The sequence below is a fragment of the Hermetia illucens genome, chromosome 2, assembly GCF_905115235.1.
Source record: "Hermetia illucens chromosome 2, iHerIll2.2.curated.20191125, whole genome shotgun sequence".
Classification (NCBI taxonomy): domain Eukaryota; kingdom Metazoa; phylum Arthropoda; class Insecta; order Diptera; family Stratiomyidae; genus Hermetia; species Hermetia illucens.
Window position 1 is genome coordinate 100,646,864 of NC_051850.1, and position 20,799 is coordinate 100,667,662.

At 40.6% G+C, this 20,799-nt stretch overlaps 1 protein-coding gene across 1 annotated transcript; it reads left to right on the forward strand.

The window, feature by feature from the left end:
• Positions 1-82: 82 nt before the first annotated feature.
• Positions 83-20,425, forward strand: LOC119650313 (zinc finger protein Xfin). The gene is made up of 8 exons (XM_038052968.1): positions 83-299; positions 15,160-15,668; positions 15,992-16,221; positions 16,316-16,566; positions 16,624-16,731; positions 16,793-16,985; positions 20,058-20,140; positions 20,201-20,425. The coding sequence occupies exons 1-8, from the start codon at positions 279-281 to the stop codon at positions 20,333-20,335; spliced, it is 1,530 nt and encodes a 509-aa protein (XP_037908896.1). The 5' UTR covers positions 83-278; the 3' UTR covers positions 20,336-20,425.
• The last annotated feature ends 374 nt before the right edge of the window (positions 20,426-20,799 follow it).

Sequence of the window (20,799 nt, forward strand, 5' to 3'; positions counted from 1 at the left end):
GATTATCATAAATAATATAATTGCTATATAGTGTGAAGGTTGTAGCCACCTTTTCAGTAATAAAAAGATATTTAAGGTGGAAGTGTAATTAATTACCCATTGTGCATAAACCAAAAGGATAACACTTTAACTGAAATTGTACTAAAAATGTAAACATGTCAATGTCAGCTGGTGGATTTGTTTGCTGATGTTTTGTATACCTGTTTGTAGTTTGTAAATATTGTGTTTATTATTGTTTTGTTTGTCTATTGTGTTATCGTCCGATAGAAAGAAACGCGATGCATAGTGGAAATGATGAGGTAAGTGTGAAATCAGTGAAATTTTGTTAGAAACACCGGGAGTTGAGCTTATTATGCTATTTCACAAACAATCGCCCCTTTCACAACAGTCCGCGGCAAAATTAGGCTTTGATTGATAGTTTCCAATTTACTATCTGGTGAATTAAAGCGTCGATTAATAAAAAAAAACATTTAATTAGGAGTGTATATTGTGTCCATGCTGAATACGAGTATTTATGAATTGTGCGGTGTTTCAGATAATAACTTTTTAAATGAGGACTCATTTGGGTTTAATTTTCACAAATTTCTACTTATTAAGGATGCTCTGACTACAATGTGCATTTTTTCTTCAGATGGTCCGTTAGAGCAATTTAACAATGCCCTAGACACAGTGGGTGCAGCCTTTCGTTCATTCATTCAGCGGATATTGCATGCATTTCTTCAGTGGACGCTTCCATTATCCCGTAAAGGGGGAAACATTTTCTGGATTTTTTTAGTGGGATTTCGGGAGGAATATCAATTTAAATTCAATCAAATTTAGATATTATACTATTCATATTTCGGAAAACGTTTAAATAATTTGAGCCAAAAATAATATAGTTACGCCACATTAGTCCACTGCGGGACGTGTAGCTACTCCAATTTATATATGAAACTAAAATTTTGCAGCTGTTAAAAAAATATTTCAGTTTTTATCATTTTTTAAGGTTTTGTATAAAGCAAAACATTAAAATAGGTTTATTGCCTTTTTATTAAGGAAGTGGAACCCCCTTCAGGTGTTACGACGGAGTTAGCTTACTTTAGCTAGGTCTCCTACCCGCGGCAATCATAACCCCGCCTTCCTCACCTCTTCCGCTTTTCACAGTTTATCCTGAATCGCTGCAATCATGAAGTTAACCGCATCCCAAACTTCCTGGCAAACTACCAATTTGCGGACAAAATTTTCCGATGATAGAATGTTACGTATGCAAAAACTGTGGCCCCATGTTGGGCGCCAACTCTGTTACGATGAGAGTCCAGCATTGTATCATCTCGACACCAACATGGTCACCAAGATTGTTAACCAACCAAACTGCCCTAACAGGTTTACCCGTCGTGAGCGCCGACTGCGCGAGATAATATAAGGAACAGGACGCACATGCTGGACCTAACCCGAATGCTAGCAGTTTGGCGAGATGGGGGCCGATGAGGTTCTTGGTTCTCAAATATTACCTCCCTGTCAGCATATAAAGATTTTATCACGTGCTCCCGGGGTAAACTACTCTAATAGGGACGTCAAGTCTCGAGGTGGATCGATATCACCGAAGATTTCAATCCCAAAGAAGCTAAACTGTCAAACGGCCTAAACTGCCAAACGTGAGGGGATTAAATCACAAAAACCTAACGCGCGTGGGATGGACGGGGAAGGATCAGCTTTGAGCCGATCTTGACATCTACGCGACGAGCGGCCCCCGTTTTCCATTCCTCTTCATGGGAGAGGGGACAAAGGATATTATTTTTAAAATTATTTTAAACTATCAACCATTACCTGTTAATTACCGCGGCGAGTCTAATTAATTTTGAGGGGCAGCTCCCTGAATCTGTGTTTAACAATCGCGTCGCGTCTCCTCTCAAAATTTCTAAACTTTCCCGACCGTCCAAGGCTGTCGTTCGGTTTGTATGACGCCAGAGTTCCCAATAAATTCCGCAACGTGAACGATCGACTCGAACTTACGACCAGTTGAAACGTTTTTATCCAATTCCTGATGTTGTTAAATAGGTAGGAATACGGGATACTTATCCGTCTCACATAAGGAGGCAACCCCTTGTGCTGCGAGAATGCCTATTGTGTTGCTTGATTTTCCTTACGATCAGCTTCAGAATTGGATAAAAAAGTTTCAACAGGAAGTCGTAGGTTCGAGTCGATCGTCCACCTTGCGGAATTTATAGGGAAGCGTCAAGAATCCTTTGGCAGCGGAGGAAAAAAGTGGGATTTACCGAATAACGTACAGCGATTGTAATAAGATATCCATAGGACAGACTAAACGCCTGATAACGACTAGATTTAATGAACACATCAAGGAAGCGGTAAGTAGTGTTCGGAAACAAAAGTTTTGTATAAGATCATCAGTGGAAGCGCACATAGTTGAAGAAGCCCATACCATTCAACGGGAAAATCTTGAGCTCTTGCGTCATACAAACCGAACGCCAACCTTGGACCCTTGGGAAAGTTTAGAAATTTTGAGAGAAGACGCGACGCGGTTATTAAACACAGTTTCAGGGAACTGCCCCTCAAAATTAATTAGACTCGCCGCGGTAATTAACAGGTAATTAGTGAATAAGTATAAATGAAAAGTATGGCAATTCTTTTTAGTAGCTTTGTACTGATGAAGGGGGTAAGTTGCTTCGGAAATATATATTTACATTGACAACTAAAAATTGTAGTTTGGAGGAAGCTACCCCTTGTCTACCAATTTTAGGCTAGACTACAAATAGCAGACAAAAATCTAATCTCATATAAACGTTGTTAGTATTTTTTTCAAAAACCAGGACCAAAATTAACCAATTAGTCAATCAGTTATGCTTATTCAATGAGGATTTCGTTAAAACTATCAAGTTCTAAAACGATCTTGTTCGTCTATTATTACGATATAACTAAGAGAAAACATGTGAATACAATAAGATACAAATTAGTGCTAGTAGAGATTTGGCTTTTCCCAAGTACGTGTTTTTCAGCTATTTCTTTCGTCTTCTCCTATTAATTACGTTTCCAGTTTACATTCAGCCTTTCTCATTCATTACAATCGTCTCATTGTTTATTTTGTTAATACAGAAGAGATGAAAGTCTACATGGTTGTACAAGGGAAAACTTTCCAGGGCCTAAATAATTTTTTTATTATTACTGATCGCACTCGAGCTAAAAGGAAAGCCACTCAACTTTTCGCTCTTCAAACGTAACTCGAAAAATCTGTTGTAATATTTCTAACTCACTAAGCTTCAAGTTTTTATGGGGAAGCATTACGGGAAGAACCACCCGAGACGTACAAACTGCCTTCATCCAGACCGAGCAGGCCGCGCGAGATCTTGGGCTGCACATCAATGAAGGCAAGACAAAATATATGGTGGCAACGTCAGCACCGAAGACGAATCAACCAACAGCATTAAACCGCACTGGTCAAACAGGAAAAATAAAGATAGGAGAATACAATTTTGAGACCGTTGATAATTTCTCTTATCTAGGGTCGAAAATCACAACCGATAACAGCTACGATGATGAAATCCGCGCACGGTTGTTGTCAGCCAACAGAGCCTATTTCAGCTTACAAAGACTGTTCCGCTCGAAACGTCTCACCATAGGGTCAAAGCTCTTACTGTACAAGACTATGATCTTGCCAGTCCTCATGTATTCCTCGGAAACTTGGGTTCTTAGCAAGAAAAATTGCGAACTCTTGGCCGCGTTCGAGAGAAGAATCCTCCGAAGAATTTTTGGACCCCTACATGAGGATGGACGATTCCGTAGCCTACACAATGACGAAATCTATGAGCGATACCATGACCGTGCGGTTGTGGATAAAATCCGGCTCAATAGATTACGGTGGGCGAGTCACTTAATCCGTATGGATGAAGATGATCCCACCCGGAAAGTCTATAAGGGCAATATCTATGGTAGGAAAAGAAGACGAGGCAGACCCTGCCTAAGATGGAGCGATGGCGTGGGCCAGGACGCCAGACAGCTTTTAGGGATATCGAATTGGTGGATCTCGGCGCAAAACCGGGATGTCTGGAGTTCCTTATTAAGGCAGGCCTAGACCGGATACCGGTTATTGCGCCGTTGATGATGATGATTACGAATGAATTTTTGAATTCGTTGTGTTGCGTTCAACATTTTTTTAACTGCCGGAATAGCAGATAGGATTGGGCGAATAAATGGAGTATGCACACAAAGAAGTTACCTAAATTATCAGTTCAAACGCTTTCTTTAGTCACTTTCACAATGCTTACGATACCAGAGTCTTTATCTGCACTATCGCTTTGCTCAACCGTACCAAACCCCAATGGAAATTCGATCGAGTCGTTTTCTATCAAACAACGAACAACCCACCCTGATGGGTTGTTCGTTGTTTGTAACTGAAATTGGATTCCCAAGGGTCACCTACTATCATTCACTTCAATATTTAGTGATAATGAGTTCTCAATTCGGCAGCCGTCATTTGGAAATCAGCAAACATTTTCCATGATCTGCCTCTTGACAAACAAATTAGTCAAAAGTTCCGACAAATGAAGGCAATCCACTCTTGACGAGTTTGCACTAAGAGAAATGAGCGGCGGTGTCCGAGACGTGTTGCCAAAAACAGTGGTGAGGCCAGAAACACCTCGAAAACCAATTCTTATGGCCAGTCGTTTGTTAGTTCTTGTTGATCGGATCCACTGCACAGCCAGCTGCGCTGGACCATTAAAAGGTTTGGCCCTGTCGCTTGTCAACAAGCGAAAAACTGATAAGAAATCCAGATCAGGACAGCGATATGGCGCTCACACACGCTTTACAATTCTCGTTCTTGATCTCCTCTTCTTCTTCTGTCCAGGACCAAATTTCCCAGCCTTGTACCGCGGCAAAGCAGAGCAACGCAGCCTCAATGATAAATTTCCCTTCCGTGGCCGAAGTTTGAAGATTCAAATTGGAATATCCAAACCTCGAAAGCGGCCAGGAAAATTATATCGACTTAATAAGCATTTCGCCTAGAGTTTTCTCTGAGTTCCTCCTTTCTTCCATAAACTTCGGGCATTCGAATACGTGGGCGGGGTCCTCGGGACCCCATTGCAATTAAGAGCTATATTTAATTTAAACTTATATAGATATTGGCGGTATCCACCATGACCGGTGAGAAATTGGGCGAGGTTGTAATTAATCTCCTCGTGTTTTCTCTCCCTCTACTCCCTGATGTTAGGGATTAACCTATGTGTCCAACGACCCTCGTTTGAGTGTTCCCATCGCTGTTGCTACCTAATTATAGATATCTCCCTTTCAGTTTTTTTGCTTCCGAAAAAGAAGAGATTGGCTTGATGTTATACATCTCATGTGCCAAGATATCAATCGGCAACATTACTGAGATGACGAACATCGCATCATCTGAGACGCAGAGCACATGCTTAGGGCTATTTTTCTGTAGACCGCACTCAGTTTATGTGCGCTAGATGAGATATGCAGCGTTGATTCCCAAACTGAGACTGCATATAGCAAAGTGGGACTCACCACCACCTTCTACATTTGGCATCATTCTTGCCAGAGCCATACTGATGCTGGATTCCTTTTCGCAAATATACTCCACGCGCTGAACTTTGCATCTATCATCACTCCCAAGTGATTGATGGCTTGGAAGTGATGATATGATCCCCTATTTTAATGCGAGCGAAATTTCTCTTCCGGCGCTTGTTGACGAGGATCGCTTCCGTCTTTTTCTCCGTGAGCCCCAACCAACCAAACCTTAACAGCACTGATTGCTTCGCATGAGTACACCTTAGCATCTTCCGGATGCTTTGCAACCACAACCAATGCAATGTTGTCGGCGCAGCCAATCACTGTGGTCTCCTCCGGAACCGGAAGATTGAAAACATCATTGTACATGATGTTCCACAGTAGTGGGTCCAGTACGGAACCTTGTGGTACACCTGTGGAGACAACGTATCTTTGAGTCCATTATTGGATTTCACGGTGAGCATAAGGACCCTATTCGGTATTCCGTCCAGGCCCGAAGCATTGTTGTGGCCTATTCTGCTGCAGATCTCGAACAACTCGTCTGTGGTTACTGTCGGTTTTGCCGTCAGATTCAGAGTGCTCTGAATGGTACCTGGGGAAATAACTTCGGATGATTTTCAACAAGAGAGTAGGACATGTGCCCTGCAGAAATGACTGGTTTCTGAATCGTTGCGTCACAACTCTATGGGCGCCTCCCAAGGGTTTATATCCGATAAATGCATTCATTCACGATAAATGCATTCATAGAATTGGAAATGATCGCAAAATTTCGCAAATCTCACTCTTCCTGCTAATTAGAATGGTGCCAACACATTAATTGCAATTGGTGCTCCCTGAAATGCTCTGAGGCGCGTATGTGTTGAGTGGACGCACATTCTCAGTGAGGATATTTCGATGATTTTCCAACTGCTTGAATGGCGTAAGTATCCGCACAGAGCACATACTCAATCCTTGTTCCCCTCTTTCAATAAGAAGAATAGAGACAACACCCATTGATCCCCTGTTTTCTTCTCATCACTAGTATTTCTAGCCAATAAACTCTGTTGACCACACTATACGTGTTCCAAACAGAACTTGATCCATCCTACATAATCTCCTATTTAGGAACATGAGATGAAGTCATAACTGAAATCATTATGGTGTTAATATGATTCAGTGAAGATTGACCGCTGGTGGATGCATGGATTTTTAATATTGATTCATAATGATTCCCGACCTAACCTGCCCTTATCTAGGCGACAGTTAGGCTCTCGATCCTCATGTGCTCTCCGTTCTCCTTTAACTCTCTATTTTGGAGATTGAGCGATTCTTGTAAGCTTTTGATGCGGACGATTAGACCCTCGTTCTGCCTTCTTTGTTCTTGAATTTTTTTGTTATTTCATTTAGGTTGCGCTGAAGGCTGGCTATTATCTCGTTCTCTCTGTGGTTTTGGTCCGATCATAATCAGACTTCTAGGGCTTTCTGGGGCCTTGCCTCCATTTCGGTTAGGTTTTGTTCAAAAGTGACTTGTCACTAATCTTTTTTAAGGTTTCGTGTAAAACAAAACCTTATTAAAATCGATTCACTCCCTGTCTGTCTGTTTGTCATACGCACTTTTCTCCAAAACGGCTAAACCGATCCGAACGAAATTTGGTGGGCAAATGGGAACTATGAAATTTCATGCATACAGCGAGTGGCATTAATTTAGGTGGAGTTTAAAGGGGGGCTCCCCATACATGCAAAGATGAGATTCGAACATTTTTTTCACCGGGTATAGTCGTGTAGGGTATCAAATAAAAGGTCTCGATCAGTAGTTTCCGCAATTCCGTGAATTGCAAAGTGCGCGAGTGAGGAGTCAAAATATACGCACTTAAAGTGAGACAGGACTCATTTCCGGAAACTACCCAACCTAAAAATCCGAAAAAAATCAGGGTGGTGCGCTTAGATGAAATCTAGGCCTCAAAATATGTCCCATTCCGGTATCTGATCAAATAAATTTACTAATAGTATATTATCAACTTTTAGAAGTTTAAATTCATCATAGGACTTCCGAATTTTGTATCACCATAGAAGACAATATAATGTACGTGCTAAATTTCATGGAAATCTGGTCATTAACGCCAAAGTTATAGCAGTTCAAACTCAGTGTTTTGGAATTAACTGCTTCCAAAGTCATGCAAAGAAGATGCTGACGTCATAATTAACGGGAATAATTGACATTCGCGTGAAATATTAAAGTCACATTTATGAAGAATCTACTTCTCTGCAGCCCTTTTTAAGGTTTTGTGTAAAACAAAACCTTATTAAAATCGATTCACTGTCTGTCGAAAGTGATAATTTATTTAACGGGGCCATTCCCAGAAACTGCCCAACCGAGAAATTTGAAAAAAATCAAGAGGCTGCTACTACATGGTGGCTAGGCTCCGAAATACATTCCATATCGATATCCCTTCAAATAGAGTTAATAATAGTATATCACTTAAATTTTCAGTAATTGGATGCAGAACTCCCCTTGAGTTTACCCAGCAGCAATGTAGGCTATAATATAGAGCTTGATCATACCAAGTTTGGTGGAAATCACACAATTACTATCAAAGTTACAACAGGTCAAAGTTGTCACTACTTTGGAAAGTCAAGATTTTCAATGTCAATATCACCCGAAAGTAGATATTCTCGCATAATATATGCGTATATTATGTGTTACATACTAATGGGACAAATTTACACTGAAATGTCTTTATAAAGGAAATACACAAAACCTTTCATACCCTGAAGCGTCCAGCTTCCGGTTTCTCTTTTTAAGTCTATTTCCTTCTTTGATCCTTATTAAATTTGCACTCTTGTAAAAAAGAAAATTGTTAATATTCAATTAGAAAGAATTCACCCTTGAGTCGCCGTCGAAAATCGTCCACATTCCACGGCTGCTCTCGAGCTTCTGTTATGAAAACCTCGAGATGTGAAGACTTAACACTTTATTTTCAGTCTTTATGGAGCAAGGAGATATTCCATGACAATGCTGTATGCGTATGAATTTGTACGGATTATAAAACAAGATGGTTCGCGTGTCCATGCACGCTTGATTATCGATGTAATTTTGAAATTGAGATAATGCAATTATCTGGATCTGCTTCCTAGTGTCCTTCACACACATTTTAATATCGCCTAATTTGATGCGGGATGGGACGCTCTTAAATCTGTTGGTGCCGAATAGAGTCTGGTCCTTTTCATTGCAGAGTCTGCATGTTGGTTCTTCACTACAAATATCTGCAGATACATATTTTCATGGAAAACAGTAACCGATTTTTACATTTATCAGCGTCTTCATTTTAAATTTGCTTAGGTTTACAGTTTCGGCAGTTTTAGTCAGCTATCCATTTTACAGTAGTAATTTGCTATGCTCGGTTCCATCCCTGGTATCCCAACTCGCATTCCGTTTTCTTTTCCACATCCATATGTTGTATCACAGTTTCTGGTTCATCAAATGGTTATCGCTCCAAAGATTGTAGTCGTCTCTAACTTTCGTAGTTTCGATTTTGAAATCAAAGCAATATTTCAATGTTGTAAAATCACTGCCCCTTTCCACGCTTGGGCTTGTGATTTTGTTAGCAGCTGGTGTTTAAAAATACTCTCAAAGTATCCTCTGCTACGTGTTCAAAAGAGATAGAAATTTGTGAGCTACTAGCCTGCAAAATTCACAACCATCTTGTAACCTAAAAGCACACCTTCTTTTATCTTGTATGTATGTTCCAATTTAGCTTCATATTCATGGTCACTCTCAGATATTTAGCTTAGCATGGTTGGGGTTTATCGTGAGACGTTCTCTGCCTTATAACCTTATCAACCGTTTCTCCAGTGTCTTGACCAGAAACATAAGTTAGATATATATATATATATATATATATATAGTTAAAAAAGTCCACGGACCCTCTTCCCGCCCAACCGGACCGAGGGGCGACCAACCTAAGGATGGGCTGAAGGCAACATCCAAAGGCCCGCATCACAGCGATGATGAGATCGAGCGTTTTCAGCGCTTTATGTAAGTTCTGCGGGACTAATCCCGTCGCTGAAATTATTACTGGGACTACTTGGATCTTTTGTAGTCTCGAAGTCTGCTTCATATCGTCTGCCAAGGGGCCGTAGTTCCGGATTTTTTCATGCTGTTTTTCAACAGTGTTCCGGTCCAACGGTACGGCTACATCGATTATAAAGCACGCTCGTTCTTCCTTCAGAAGCAGAACTAGATCGGGTCTGTTATGATTAACACTGTGGTCGGTGGCAACAATGTGATCCCACAGTAGTTTGACCCGATCATTTTCCAAGATTCTCTGCGGAGTATACTTATAGTAAGGATGGTAGGTTGCCACTAAGTTATACTTCAACGCAAGGTTTTGATGGAGAATCTTGCAGACGGAGTTATGACGATTGGTGTACTCGGTACCGCTCAACATCCTGCACGCAGATGTTATGTGCTGGATGGTCTCCTCTTCACAGTTGCATAACCTACAACTGGAGTTGGTGATTGAGGAGTCGTGAAGAATGTACCGTTTATAATTTTTTGTTGGGAGCGAAGCATCCTGAATTGAAGTTAGGAATGCTTCGGTCTCATAGAAAAGTACACCATTTGTCAACCATTTGTTGGAGGCTTCGATGTCAATGCCTGACAACAACAAATTTTTTATATGACCTCCGTGAATGGGTTTCTTTTTCCACATGTCAATCTTCTGTTGGACTGAAGTAACATTCGACATGGGATCCCATTCTCTGCTTCTCAAGTTCAAAGGAGATAATTTATTATCTGCCATGACGGTAGCCTGATGTATTTGGCTAGAGGATTGTTTCTCATAGAAAAACTCACAAAGAGAATGCACTCGATTGTAGTGCAACGTTTTTAAATCAAGTACCCCCCTTCCTCCCTGATGACGTGGGATAGTGATCCTCAATTTTTCGGCAGCTCTATTATGCATGTTGTTGTTTGCAAGAACTACCCTTACCCGTCTATTGACAGCTTCTAAATCAGTATTACTCCACTGTATCACACCGAAAGTGTATAGAAGGACGGGAATGGCGAAGGTGTTGATTGCCATGATTTTATTTTTCCCGTACAGCTCAGTTTTAAGGACAAGATCCAGACGCCGCTGAAATTCCCCCAGCAAGTTAGATTTAATTATTGCCACAGCAGGTGTTGTTGCTTGCAATATGCCGAGGTATTTGTAGACGTCGTCCGAATCCATGCCCTCAATTCGGATGTTATTTTGGCTGTATCCTTCGTTGTCGGTGTGTTTTCCCCGAACAATTGTTTTTATGCGACATTTCTCCAAACCCAACTGCATGCCGATATCCCTGCTGAACTGGATGGTGATGTCCAGCAAGGAGCGAAGTTGGTTCTCGTCTTTGGCATACAATTTGATGTCGTCAATGTACATTAAATGGCTTAATGTACATTTCGACAATATCCCATGCTTGACTTGGAACCCGTATTTGCTTTCATGCAAAAGATGGGATAGCGGATTCAAAGCCAAACAAAACCACAGTGGGCTTAGAGAGTCGCCTTGGAAAATGCCACGCCTGATTGGTATCTCTCCTGATGTTTGTGAGGATACCGATAGCTTCGTGCTCCAATTCTTCATTACTGTTCTCAGTAGAAGAATGACATTCGGGTTGATTTTATACAAGCGTAACACTTGTAGTAACCACGAATGTGATATGGAGTCAAAGGCTGATTTATAATCGATGTAGGCTGTCGAGATGTTTCGTTTTTTTTGGACAGCCTGCTTTACAGCCTCGGGAGCCTTTTGCGCATCCTTTTTGCTCCTCAGCTATCAATTTATGAACATCAAGATGTTTTGAGTGGTTCGCGCACAGAACTGAAGTGAAGACCTTGTAGATGGTAGGAAGACAAGTAATTGGTCGACATTTTGAAGGGCAAGAGACACCCTGTTCCTTGGGGATGAGGAAAGTTATCCCCTGGTGAAAAATGGTGCAACTAAATCAGGATCGGCAATCATCTGATTAAATTGATTTGCCAATATTCTGTGAGTGCTCTTGAACCACTTCAGTCAGAAGTTGTGAATATTGTCAACTCCTGGCGCCTTCCAGTTACCTGCCTTGTCAAGGGCTGCTTCAACGTCGACTTCAGTTACGTCAGGCATGGTCATTTCGGGGAGGGCCTCGCATGAACGCATAAGGTGTGGGAGCCACGCTGCTTCTAAATTGCAACGGCTGGATTCGCTCCAAACACTTCTCCAGAAGTCTTCTGCCTGATCCAGATCGAGGTTACTTTCCCTATCTGAGCTGGTGAGATTTTTGTAGAATCCCCGTTGGTTTCGGTCCTTCGCTGAAAGCTTTTCTGATACCTACGGATGCGATTGGAGCATACCGCAAATTTCTGCTTCAGCACCTCGAGGATTTCTTCGATTGGCATATCATTGGACAGATGGTAGTTTTTAATGACGTTTGCAACGCATCTGTGCACTCTTGGTGATGGATTTCCAAGGAGTGCTTGCGTGACACGACTAATCTCCTTTCTCAACTTTTCGACTCTTTTGTTGAGTCGAAACACCCAGAACGGTAAAGTCCTTCTGCGCATACCTCTGTTATTCGCTCTAAGATGTTGGTTATGGAGACGAATAACCGTGGCAGCTGCAACATAGATCAGGCTGTGAACCTCTGGGATCTTTGGCCTAGCGTCTGGGAGAATCTCAGCATACTCTGTGAATGCGACCCGGAATGCGGTCAAAGCCTCATTATAAATTGGGTCGACATCCCCAGTTACTAAGCTTCTCCTGACTACTGGATTCATGGAGTGCCTTACAGGTGGAGTACTTGTGTTACTCCTTTGACTAGTCCGGTAATTTGATGACTCCAGCCCGAGCTCAAGTGAAACCTCTTGGAAGATTTGTTGCCTAGTTGGTAACGCAACTCGGTTGTTATTCACGATCACCCGGTACTGGTTGACGACGTTCTGTTCCGGAACATGACTTAGCTCCGCAAATCGGGTTATGAACGCGTCATGTAGTCGATGTCTGTACCCTGATGGATTCCGTTCCAAATCCGTGACACGGTAATAGGCGCGGACGATAAATTCGTTGAGTTGGTTCATCCAAACCATACGATGCCTAGGTCTCCCGTCCCTGGTGGTTGACGGCATAACCGCCAAAACATCCAAGGGCGAAGAGCCGCTCTGATGTTGTTGAACGACCTTTAACCGTGTTGGGTACTGTCTTCGTGTCCCTGGGGTCCCATTAAAAGAATTTAAATTGTTTTCCCCAACTTTATTCCCACGAGTATGGGGGAGGCAGTCAACCCTGCAACAGAGCCCCAATGTTGCAATGCCCCATGGTTACCTCCAAAGGTAGGAAAGGTATTTGGAGGGGAGCCGCTGAAATACAGTGTAACGTCACTGCAATTCATCCGATAGGCACGTCGATCTCTTCACCCCGGATTACGGATTTGTTAAGGAGGTTTACTCCCCCTGAACGGGAAGAATCGGTAAGGGAGGACGAACACAAAGGGAAACGTTCCGCTTGTCCGCGGCTACTTATTTATAAGATTAACTTGCGATATTCGTAGCTGGCCCGGTGGGTCATGTCATTATCCGCAACCCATGACACGCGCCTGGTCGCATGCAGCTCTGCGTTTGCAATTCAGGTGAGGATAAACCTGGTACGCCAGGTATATATATATACAGTATATATATACTTTAACCTAGGTGTGACCTCCTTTTTCGTTTTACTAAAAAAACCGCACTAGTTGCCACACTGTCTTTAGGGATTTTAACTAGTTTCTGCTCTATAAGTGGAAGTACTGCTGCAGGAGCAAATGGTAGATTTGATTCGGACCTTATTCATTATATCAATTGCCTTTGCAAGTTTCCAGTAAATTATTTATTTTGCATTGTCATAACTTTTGGGAACCGTGGATGTCGGACCAATTTATCCCGGCAGGACAGGGGAAAGCCCAGCTTCTCAATCCTTTTTCCTTGGTCTCAGGAATTTCATTTTTTATTCCACTGAGGATAATGCTGAGTGGTATTATGTGCGGTAGTTTACTACTACGCTAAGGGTGTCCGAAAGCACATGAAGATGGAAGCAACGGATTGTAATTCTCTCATAGGTAAGGAGTTACATACTTCGAATTCACCCGCGACTTTGAGAAATTAGGTCTTTGCCGAGGCACAGATTTGGACGCCTTATTAGATCCATGCTTCCCCACGGAAAAATCTGTGGAAGATAGGCTGTCCACTTCTGCCAGTGTCTATGGCGCGCTCAGCTAGGAAGAATAACGAGAGGGACTAGAATGGGGTTCTGGGACAGGAGTCTAATTTTAGAATAAAGACGACAAGTGGATTTTTCCTTTGAGCAATGTGCAACGGTCTTTCAAGCTAAAGTGTATGCGATCCTAAAGCAAACTGGGTGATTGACGAACGGCAAGGTAGGCGCAACGCAATCTGCAGCGATAGTCAAGCTGTATTGAGAGGGTTGGACAGCTCTTTGATCACTACAAAAATTGTTCAGGAATGAAGAAATTGATTGAACTCTATTTGTAGATGCCATACGCGACGCTACTCCTGGTACCCGGCGGTTGTGGGGTAGAGGGAAATTAAATCTTGGATGCTCTAGTAAGCGAGTTTTCAATTTCCCTCAGACCTGGACCGGAACCAGCAATTGGGATGTCAGCAGCATTGACTAAAGCTGCTATCAAAAAGTGGGAACAACCTTCCCATAGTGACAGGCGGTAGGGCTTGCTAAACAACGCAAACTTTTCCGGTCGAACCAAACAAACATACTGCATAGTTTACCCTATCGAAAAGCAGGGAAATTTGCAACAGCAATGTGGCCACTCTGACTGGGCATATATTCAGAATATAAAAGAGGTTTTTAAGTGGTTTATACAGTGAGAGTGTACTCTCATGCGCGCACCCCGCCGTTTCTATTACAAGTGAATTAACATTGCATTGCATTACATTTATTATGTAGAATTTTGCAAATAGAATCCCGAAGCAATATATCTACATTATTTCGATGTAGAAATGTGATTGTAGACACCACGCTTAGCTGCCTTTTTCTTTTCAACGGGGAGATTATGTGCGTCACGTAGCAATAATTTGAAAAACTTCACCTGAATTATAATCGTACACAATTCTTCCTTGACTGCTTTGGATTTTGCTATTTTGTTATTTTGGTGGATAATATGTAAATGTTATCTTAAACCCTCGTGAATGGTTACGTCAATTATGTTATGTGTTTGTTTGTACTGTGTGAATTGTTTGAGGAGGGTTACTAGATTGTTTCGGATTACGAGATTGTTAAGGATTATATGTCCCTTACTGCAGAAGGATATTTCACAATTCTCTTGCGCAGTAGTTTCAGACGATTTAACTTATCTACTGTAATCTCAGTATTGGCACAAAAATAAATGTGTGCTTCCTCTCAAATTCGAGAAAGATTCTTCCAGTGCGAATAGACTGTAAGTACCAAATTAATCTTTATGGTTAAAATATATATAAAATTGGTTTCATCTTTGTATTTGGTATTCAGATAAATATTATTTTAACTGGTATAGCTCCCTAAATGTAAATGAAAGATCATATTCCTAGAATTCCTAGAAATCCTAAAAATTCCTATTTACGATAGAATAACTTGTGAATAATACCGAAAGTCGTTATTTCAGGATGCTGACTTTGATAACATTATAAAATATGCCCCCGAAGAGAGTGATGATAGTCGCCCAGTCGGAAATGAGCCATCCGAAAATATTGCAGACATTGCGAAAATTGTCAAGGCATTACAATGCCAAAAATGTGATTTCGTGAGCAGTTCAATCGAAGTGCTCTTGCAGCACTTCAAAGCACACTCAATATCAACATCGCCGACAGACGTAACGGATAATTCGAATGAAAGTGTGGAAGAAATATTGGTTTGCAGCCTTTGTTATGGCCAATATACTTCGTTGGAAATTTTAAGGAACCATATGATTACCGATCATGGTTGCACGGAGAAAGTTCAGAAGAACTCCACATTGAGGCCTTCTAAGTCGAGTTCCCCGATGGACAGAGAAGGCTGTAATGCTGACGTTGAAGACAACAAGAGTGAAGATTCAGTGAGTCCGTCAGAAGATGAAACGGCGCCAGTTTCATTCAAGGATTTTAAGTTGCGATTGACAAGATCGCTTATTTATAAGTAAGTTATATGTAACAACAATCGTCTGAGTCAATCTACTGAGGCGATATGGTTCTATATTTGTTGGCATTTAATTTAAACGTTTGGTTTTAAATATAAGAACCAGACAGTCGTTTTCATTTTCAATAATATCAATAGTTCCTTTGCATACCCGTAATGTATCAATGTTTTAATTAACCGAACCTCATTATCCTCAACTTTCTACCGCGATCTTTGTTCTGTCTTCAAGTTAATTCACAATAATTTTGGAAATATTTAAAATTTTACTCATAGTAAAAACGTAGATAGCTTCTAGCATTTCTGAACCTGAATTTTTATTCTAGATGTTCTGTGAAAGGTTGTTTTTATAAATTTGAGTCTCGCGAAAAACAGGAGCAACATCTGCAATGTCATTGTTCGACAGAGGCTGACAAGGTCCGCGATTTTAAATGCACTGCTTGCACTATCGACCTTAAAACATGGCGAAACTGCTCGTCCCATATGTGGAAAGAACATAAAAAGGATGTGGATTTATTGAAATGTCCGATTTGTACCTACAAAGCTATTACTGCAGGTAAGGGGCAATTATCTTTGACTTTGAGTTAATGTCAAGGGTACGATGAATTGAATGATACTTCTATTTTGTTTACAATTTTTACTCTTTCTAGTAAAAGTTTGGAGACACATGCGGGTTCATGGAAGGTGGCGGTCGAAAGTGTTGAAGCGCAAGCACGTAAACAAAGAAAATAAGGACAAAGGCATTATACGCTGGTACACGCAGAAGACTTGCGAAATTTGCAGTAGAATTTTTGCAAATTCGCGAACATTATCCAAACATGTAAAAACTGTTCATAATCGAATTAAACCATTCATCTGTAACGTTTGTGGCCGAAAGTCAGCAAGAAAATCGACGTGGATTGTAAGAATAACATTTTTCAATTTGTTACTATATTAACGTAATTTTTAACACTGGCAGGTGCATATGAGGCAACACACTGGTGAACGTCCATACCAATGCAAATCCTGTTTGTTCAAAGCAAGTGATCCAAGCGTGTTGAAAAAGCACGAAATGAGACATAGTAATGTAAGTCCCCGCTGCGGTGTTCGCACTTTGTGCCTATAATTTGTTGAATGGTTTATTTCAGACATCCAGCTATAAGTGTAATCTTTGCGAGTATTCCGCCATTCAATCGAGTAGTTTCAAAAATCATATGAAACTTTACCACCCAGAGGAATTCAAGAAGATTCTTTGCGATCAATGCAATTACATATCCGTCAATTCGGATGTACTTGAGGCGCATAAAAAAGATCACAAGAAAGGATTGATTCAAAACGAAGGTAAATGTGAATTCAAATTCGAACAGTGTTTTGCATCCTTCTCCACTATATCGGTGATTTCAGTTAGTGCGTAGTACTGTACAATTGTGATGCTTTTTAACTTGGAATGCTCTCAACTTGACAAATTCGCCATTAAAACTAGGCCAACCCTGACTAGACAATGAACTTGTTAAAGTACCTCGTTATCAAGAGATGACAAGCCGAATGGCTGTTAGGTTGCTTCTCTTTTTTTCTTAAGTAAATTTTGCACATCAGGAAGTCTCCTTGTATCGTACATAACAGACTTGAATAGATTTCTGAATGAAATCCAGATTGTATAAGTTCTAGTCTATTCCAGTTTAACGGCATTTAGTGGAATTGTTGCTATAACCTGACGTTTTCCTGAATTCCAAATATTTTTGCACGAATTCCACAACATATACATCGTGTTCGTTTTAAGTGTCCTTTTGTTGAAGCTGTTCCTTTGTTGGGGGTCGATTGTCGACATTGACCCACAGATGACTCGCTAGGACATGGCAAGATTGGTTTACGGTGCAGGGTGATTATCATCGAATTGCCTTTCCACGAAGTGTTCCCGTCTTCTGAACAAATTCTAATTCTTTAAAGTATATTGTTGCACCCGATTTGGTTGTGGATTGGAAGAAATGATATGCTTCGAAGTGGAAACGGGGTTGGTGACTTTTACTTGTGTTGACATTGTTAGAAAAGTTTGGTGACTTGCTGTTGAAAATTCGAGCATCACACTGTATTATTACTTTTAAAAAAACAGCATTACTCATTTTATGCCCCGAACCAATATCTTTGTCGTGTGCTTCGGGTCATTGAAAATGAAAAATGTTGAAAAATGCATCGAAGATTTATGCTTTCAGTCATAGGATCTCGAAAAGTAAAGAAGAGGTCACTTGAATTAAGGAACCATTCTCAGGGACTATTCACCCTGAAAAATATGATGATGGCACTGTATCATCTAGGTCTCAAAATACCCTCATACCGATACCTGTTCAAATAAAGTTAATAATAAAATATTACCAGAAGGCTATTAAGGTATGAATCAACGGAGAACATCAAGTTTCTCGGAAAACTTTCTACTGTTAAAAGAGTTGTTAAAATTTTCTTTTTCGCATAAATTTGCTGTATGCTAAGAAATCGTATGTGAATGAAATATTAGTATCATATTAAAGTGAAAAGTTTGATTAACTTAGTACATATACACCATGAGTTTTGGAATGGAATGGAATGGAACCATCGGCAACATAAATCTTCTCCCATAAAACACAAAACCTTTCATACTGAAGCGGCGAGGTTCCGGTTTCCGACATGTGTTATGCCTTTGGTGTGCAGAGTTGTAAGGCATGTATATAATAACGGGGAAAATAGGCAAAATTTGACTTTATGTAGATTTAACAAAAATTTGTTAGTTCACAGGAGATGAAACTCGAGAGTAAAAGCGAGACAAAAAATGAACCATCTGGTTTCAAGGTGGGTCACCATCGCAGTACGCTCTGTGCATCTTTTTATTTATTGCGAGTCGTGTTCTTATGCGTATATATGTGAATCGTCGTAACCAGGCAACACGTTACAGACTCCCGAGTGGAAATTGAGAAAGTGATATTGGGTTATTATTCGGATCGTTGCCTTCTGTGATTGATGTGGCACTGGAAAACACACACACTGAAAATGCAACCACGTTCATTAGCTTCATCACACCATCACACAAATGGAAACCGATTTTTCTACGTAAAGATGAACAGAATCCATTTGCGGCACTGACTAGAAAGCCCACCGGACGCCGTCTTTTTTGTGCTGCAAAAATTCATTCAACTTATAATTAAAGTGTGGCAAAGCGAATCAATGTCTGACGATTGGCAACGAGGCATTATCTATCCCATGCATAACAATTCGGGAAACCGGAAACTGGACGCTGGTGAAAGGTTTTGTGTATTTCTTATATAAAGACATTTGAATGTGCATATTCCCCATTAGTACGTAGCACGTAATATATGCATATATTATGTGAGGGTATCCACTTTCGGGTGATGTTGACACTCATAATCTTGAATTTGCAAAGAAACGACAACTTTGACCTATTATAACTTTGTTCGTGATAGTGCGATTTTCACCAAACTTGGTAGAATCATTCTCTACACTATAACCTACTTTATTACTCGTGGTACTAGGTGGAACTTAAGGGGGTTGCGCAGCCAATTACTAAAAATTATAATAATATCCTATTATTAACTTTATTTGCAAGGATATCGCTATGAAAGGTATTTTGAAGCTTAGGCATCATATAGTGGTAGTCTCTTGATTTTTTTCAGTTTTTTTGGTTGAATAGTTTCTGAGAATGGGTCCGTCAAAAGAATGATCACTTTCGACCCCACGCACTTCCCACCTTTGCAACAAATGTAAAAATTAAGACCGGCTTCGAAAAGTACTAACCGAGACCTTTAATTTGACACCCCACATGATTATATTTTATGGAAAAAAAAATGTACATCCCCTTTTGTATGGGGAGACATAAAAGTATGTAACTCACTATATGCCTGAGTGTTCACAGTTCCCACCTTTCTACCAAATTTGGTGTCAATCGCTATTACTGTCTCCGAGAAAAACGGGTGTGACGAACAAACAGACGGTAAACCGATTTAATAAGGTTTTGTGTTTATTGGCCTGGGACTGTGACCTACTGAAAAAAGGCTGGTGTTAGGTGTTAATCCGTATGGATGAGCATTATCCAGCCCGGAAAGTCTATAAAGGCAATATCTATGGTAGAAAAAGATATGGCAGAATCTATTTGAGATGGAGCGATGGCATAGGCCAGAACGCCAGACCTTGGTGAAAAACCGGGATGTTTGGAGTTCCTTATTAAGGCAGGCCTATGCCGGATACCGGTTGTTGCACCGTTGATGATGACAAATGCAAGATTTACCACTTACCAATCTAAGGACGTATAGCACTGATAAAGGGAACAAGTGGTTCCCGAAATAGCGGAATAGCGAAAAAGCAAACCGTTTAATTATTTTAAAAAATCTATTATAAATAACCAGAATGTAACTTTCTTTCTTCAACTAGACTCTTCAGAAGCCAGGATTACAACAAGCTCTCTGAAAATCACCACAAATCCACATGCTGAAAAGCCAACCGGAAATGTAGAGGTAATTCAAAATTCAAGGCAATGTGTTTGTCATTACTAATTATCATCCTACTCTTTGAAGATATCTTCTGACTGCTTTTTGCCACTCGAGAGTACCGATTCTATTGCACATGATCCATCAATTGACACAGGCGGAGTAACGATTCCTGCTCATTCAGAGGATACACAGTTTCCCCCTACGTTTATGCATCCGTAGTGCCAACAAAGCGCAAGTTGGTCGATTTATCTGCTATAAGGTTCAATGTCGATTTTCGCTTTATTGTTATTTATTTTTTATGGTAATAAATGTTCTGATATTTGTCTGTAACAAATTTTATTATATTATGGGAAGTATTTAATCCAAAGGCTTTCTGAACAAAATGGCCGCCAGTTTTCTTTGAAGTACAATTTCATCAGAAAATAATGAAATAATAGAATCAAAAATATGGCTGGGGAAGTTTATCTTCCAAGCAATGGTAGGAATAAATAAGAGAGAGCAAGCGATGATTTCCAAGTCAACAGATTGTAGAAGTTAAAAGCAAGTTGTAAGATTGCCTTTAAATATGTCCAGAGTTTCTTCAATTGAAACCCAGTGTTATCGGAACGGAAGAATGCTGCATACCGAGTAATGTTGCATTCTCAAAGAACGCGGGCACGCGCAGAGACTTATCACGAACTCCG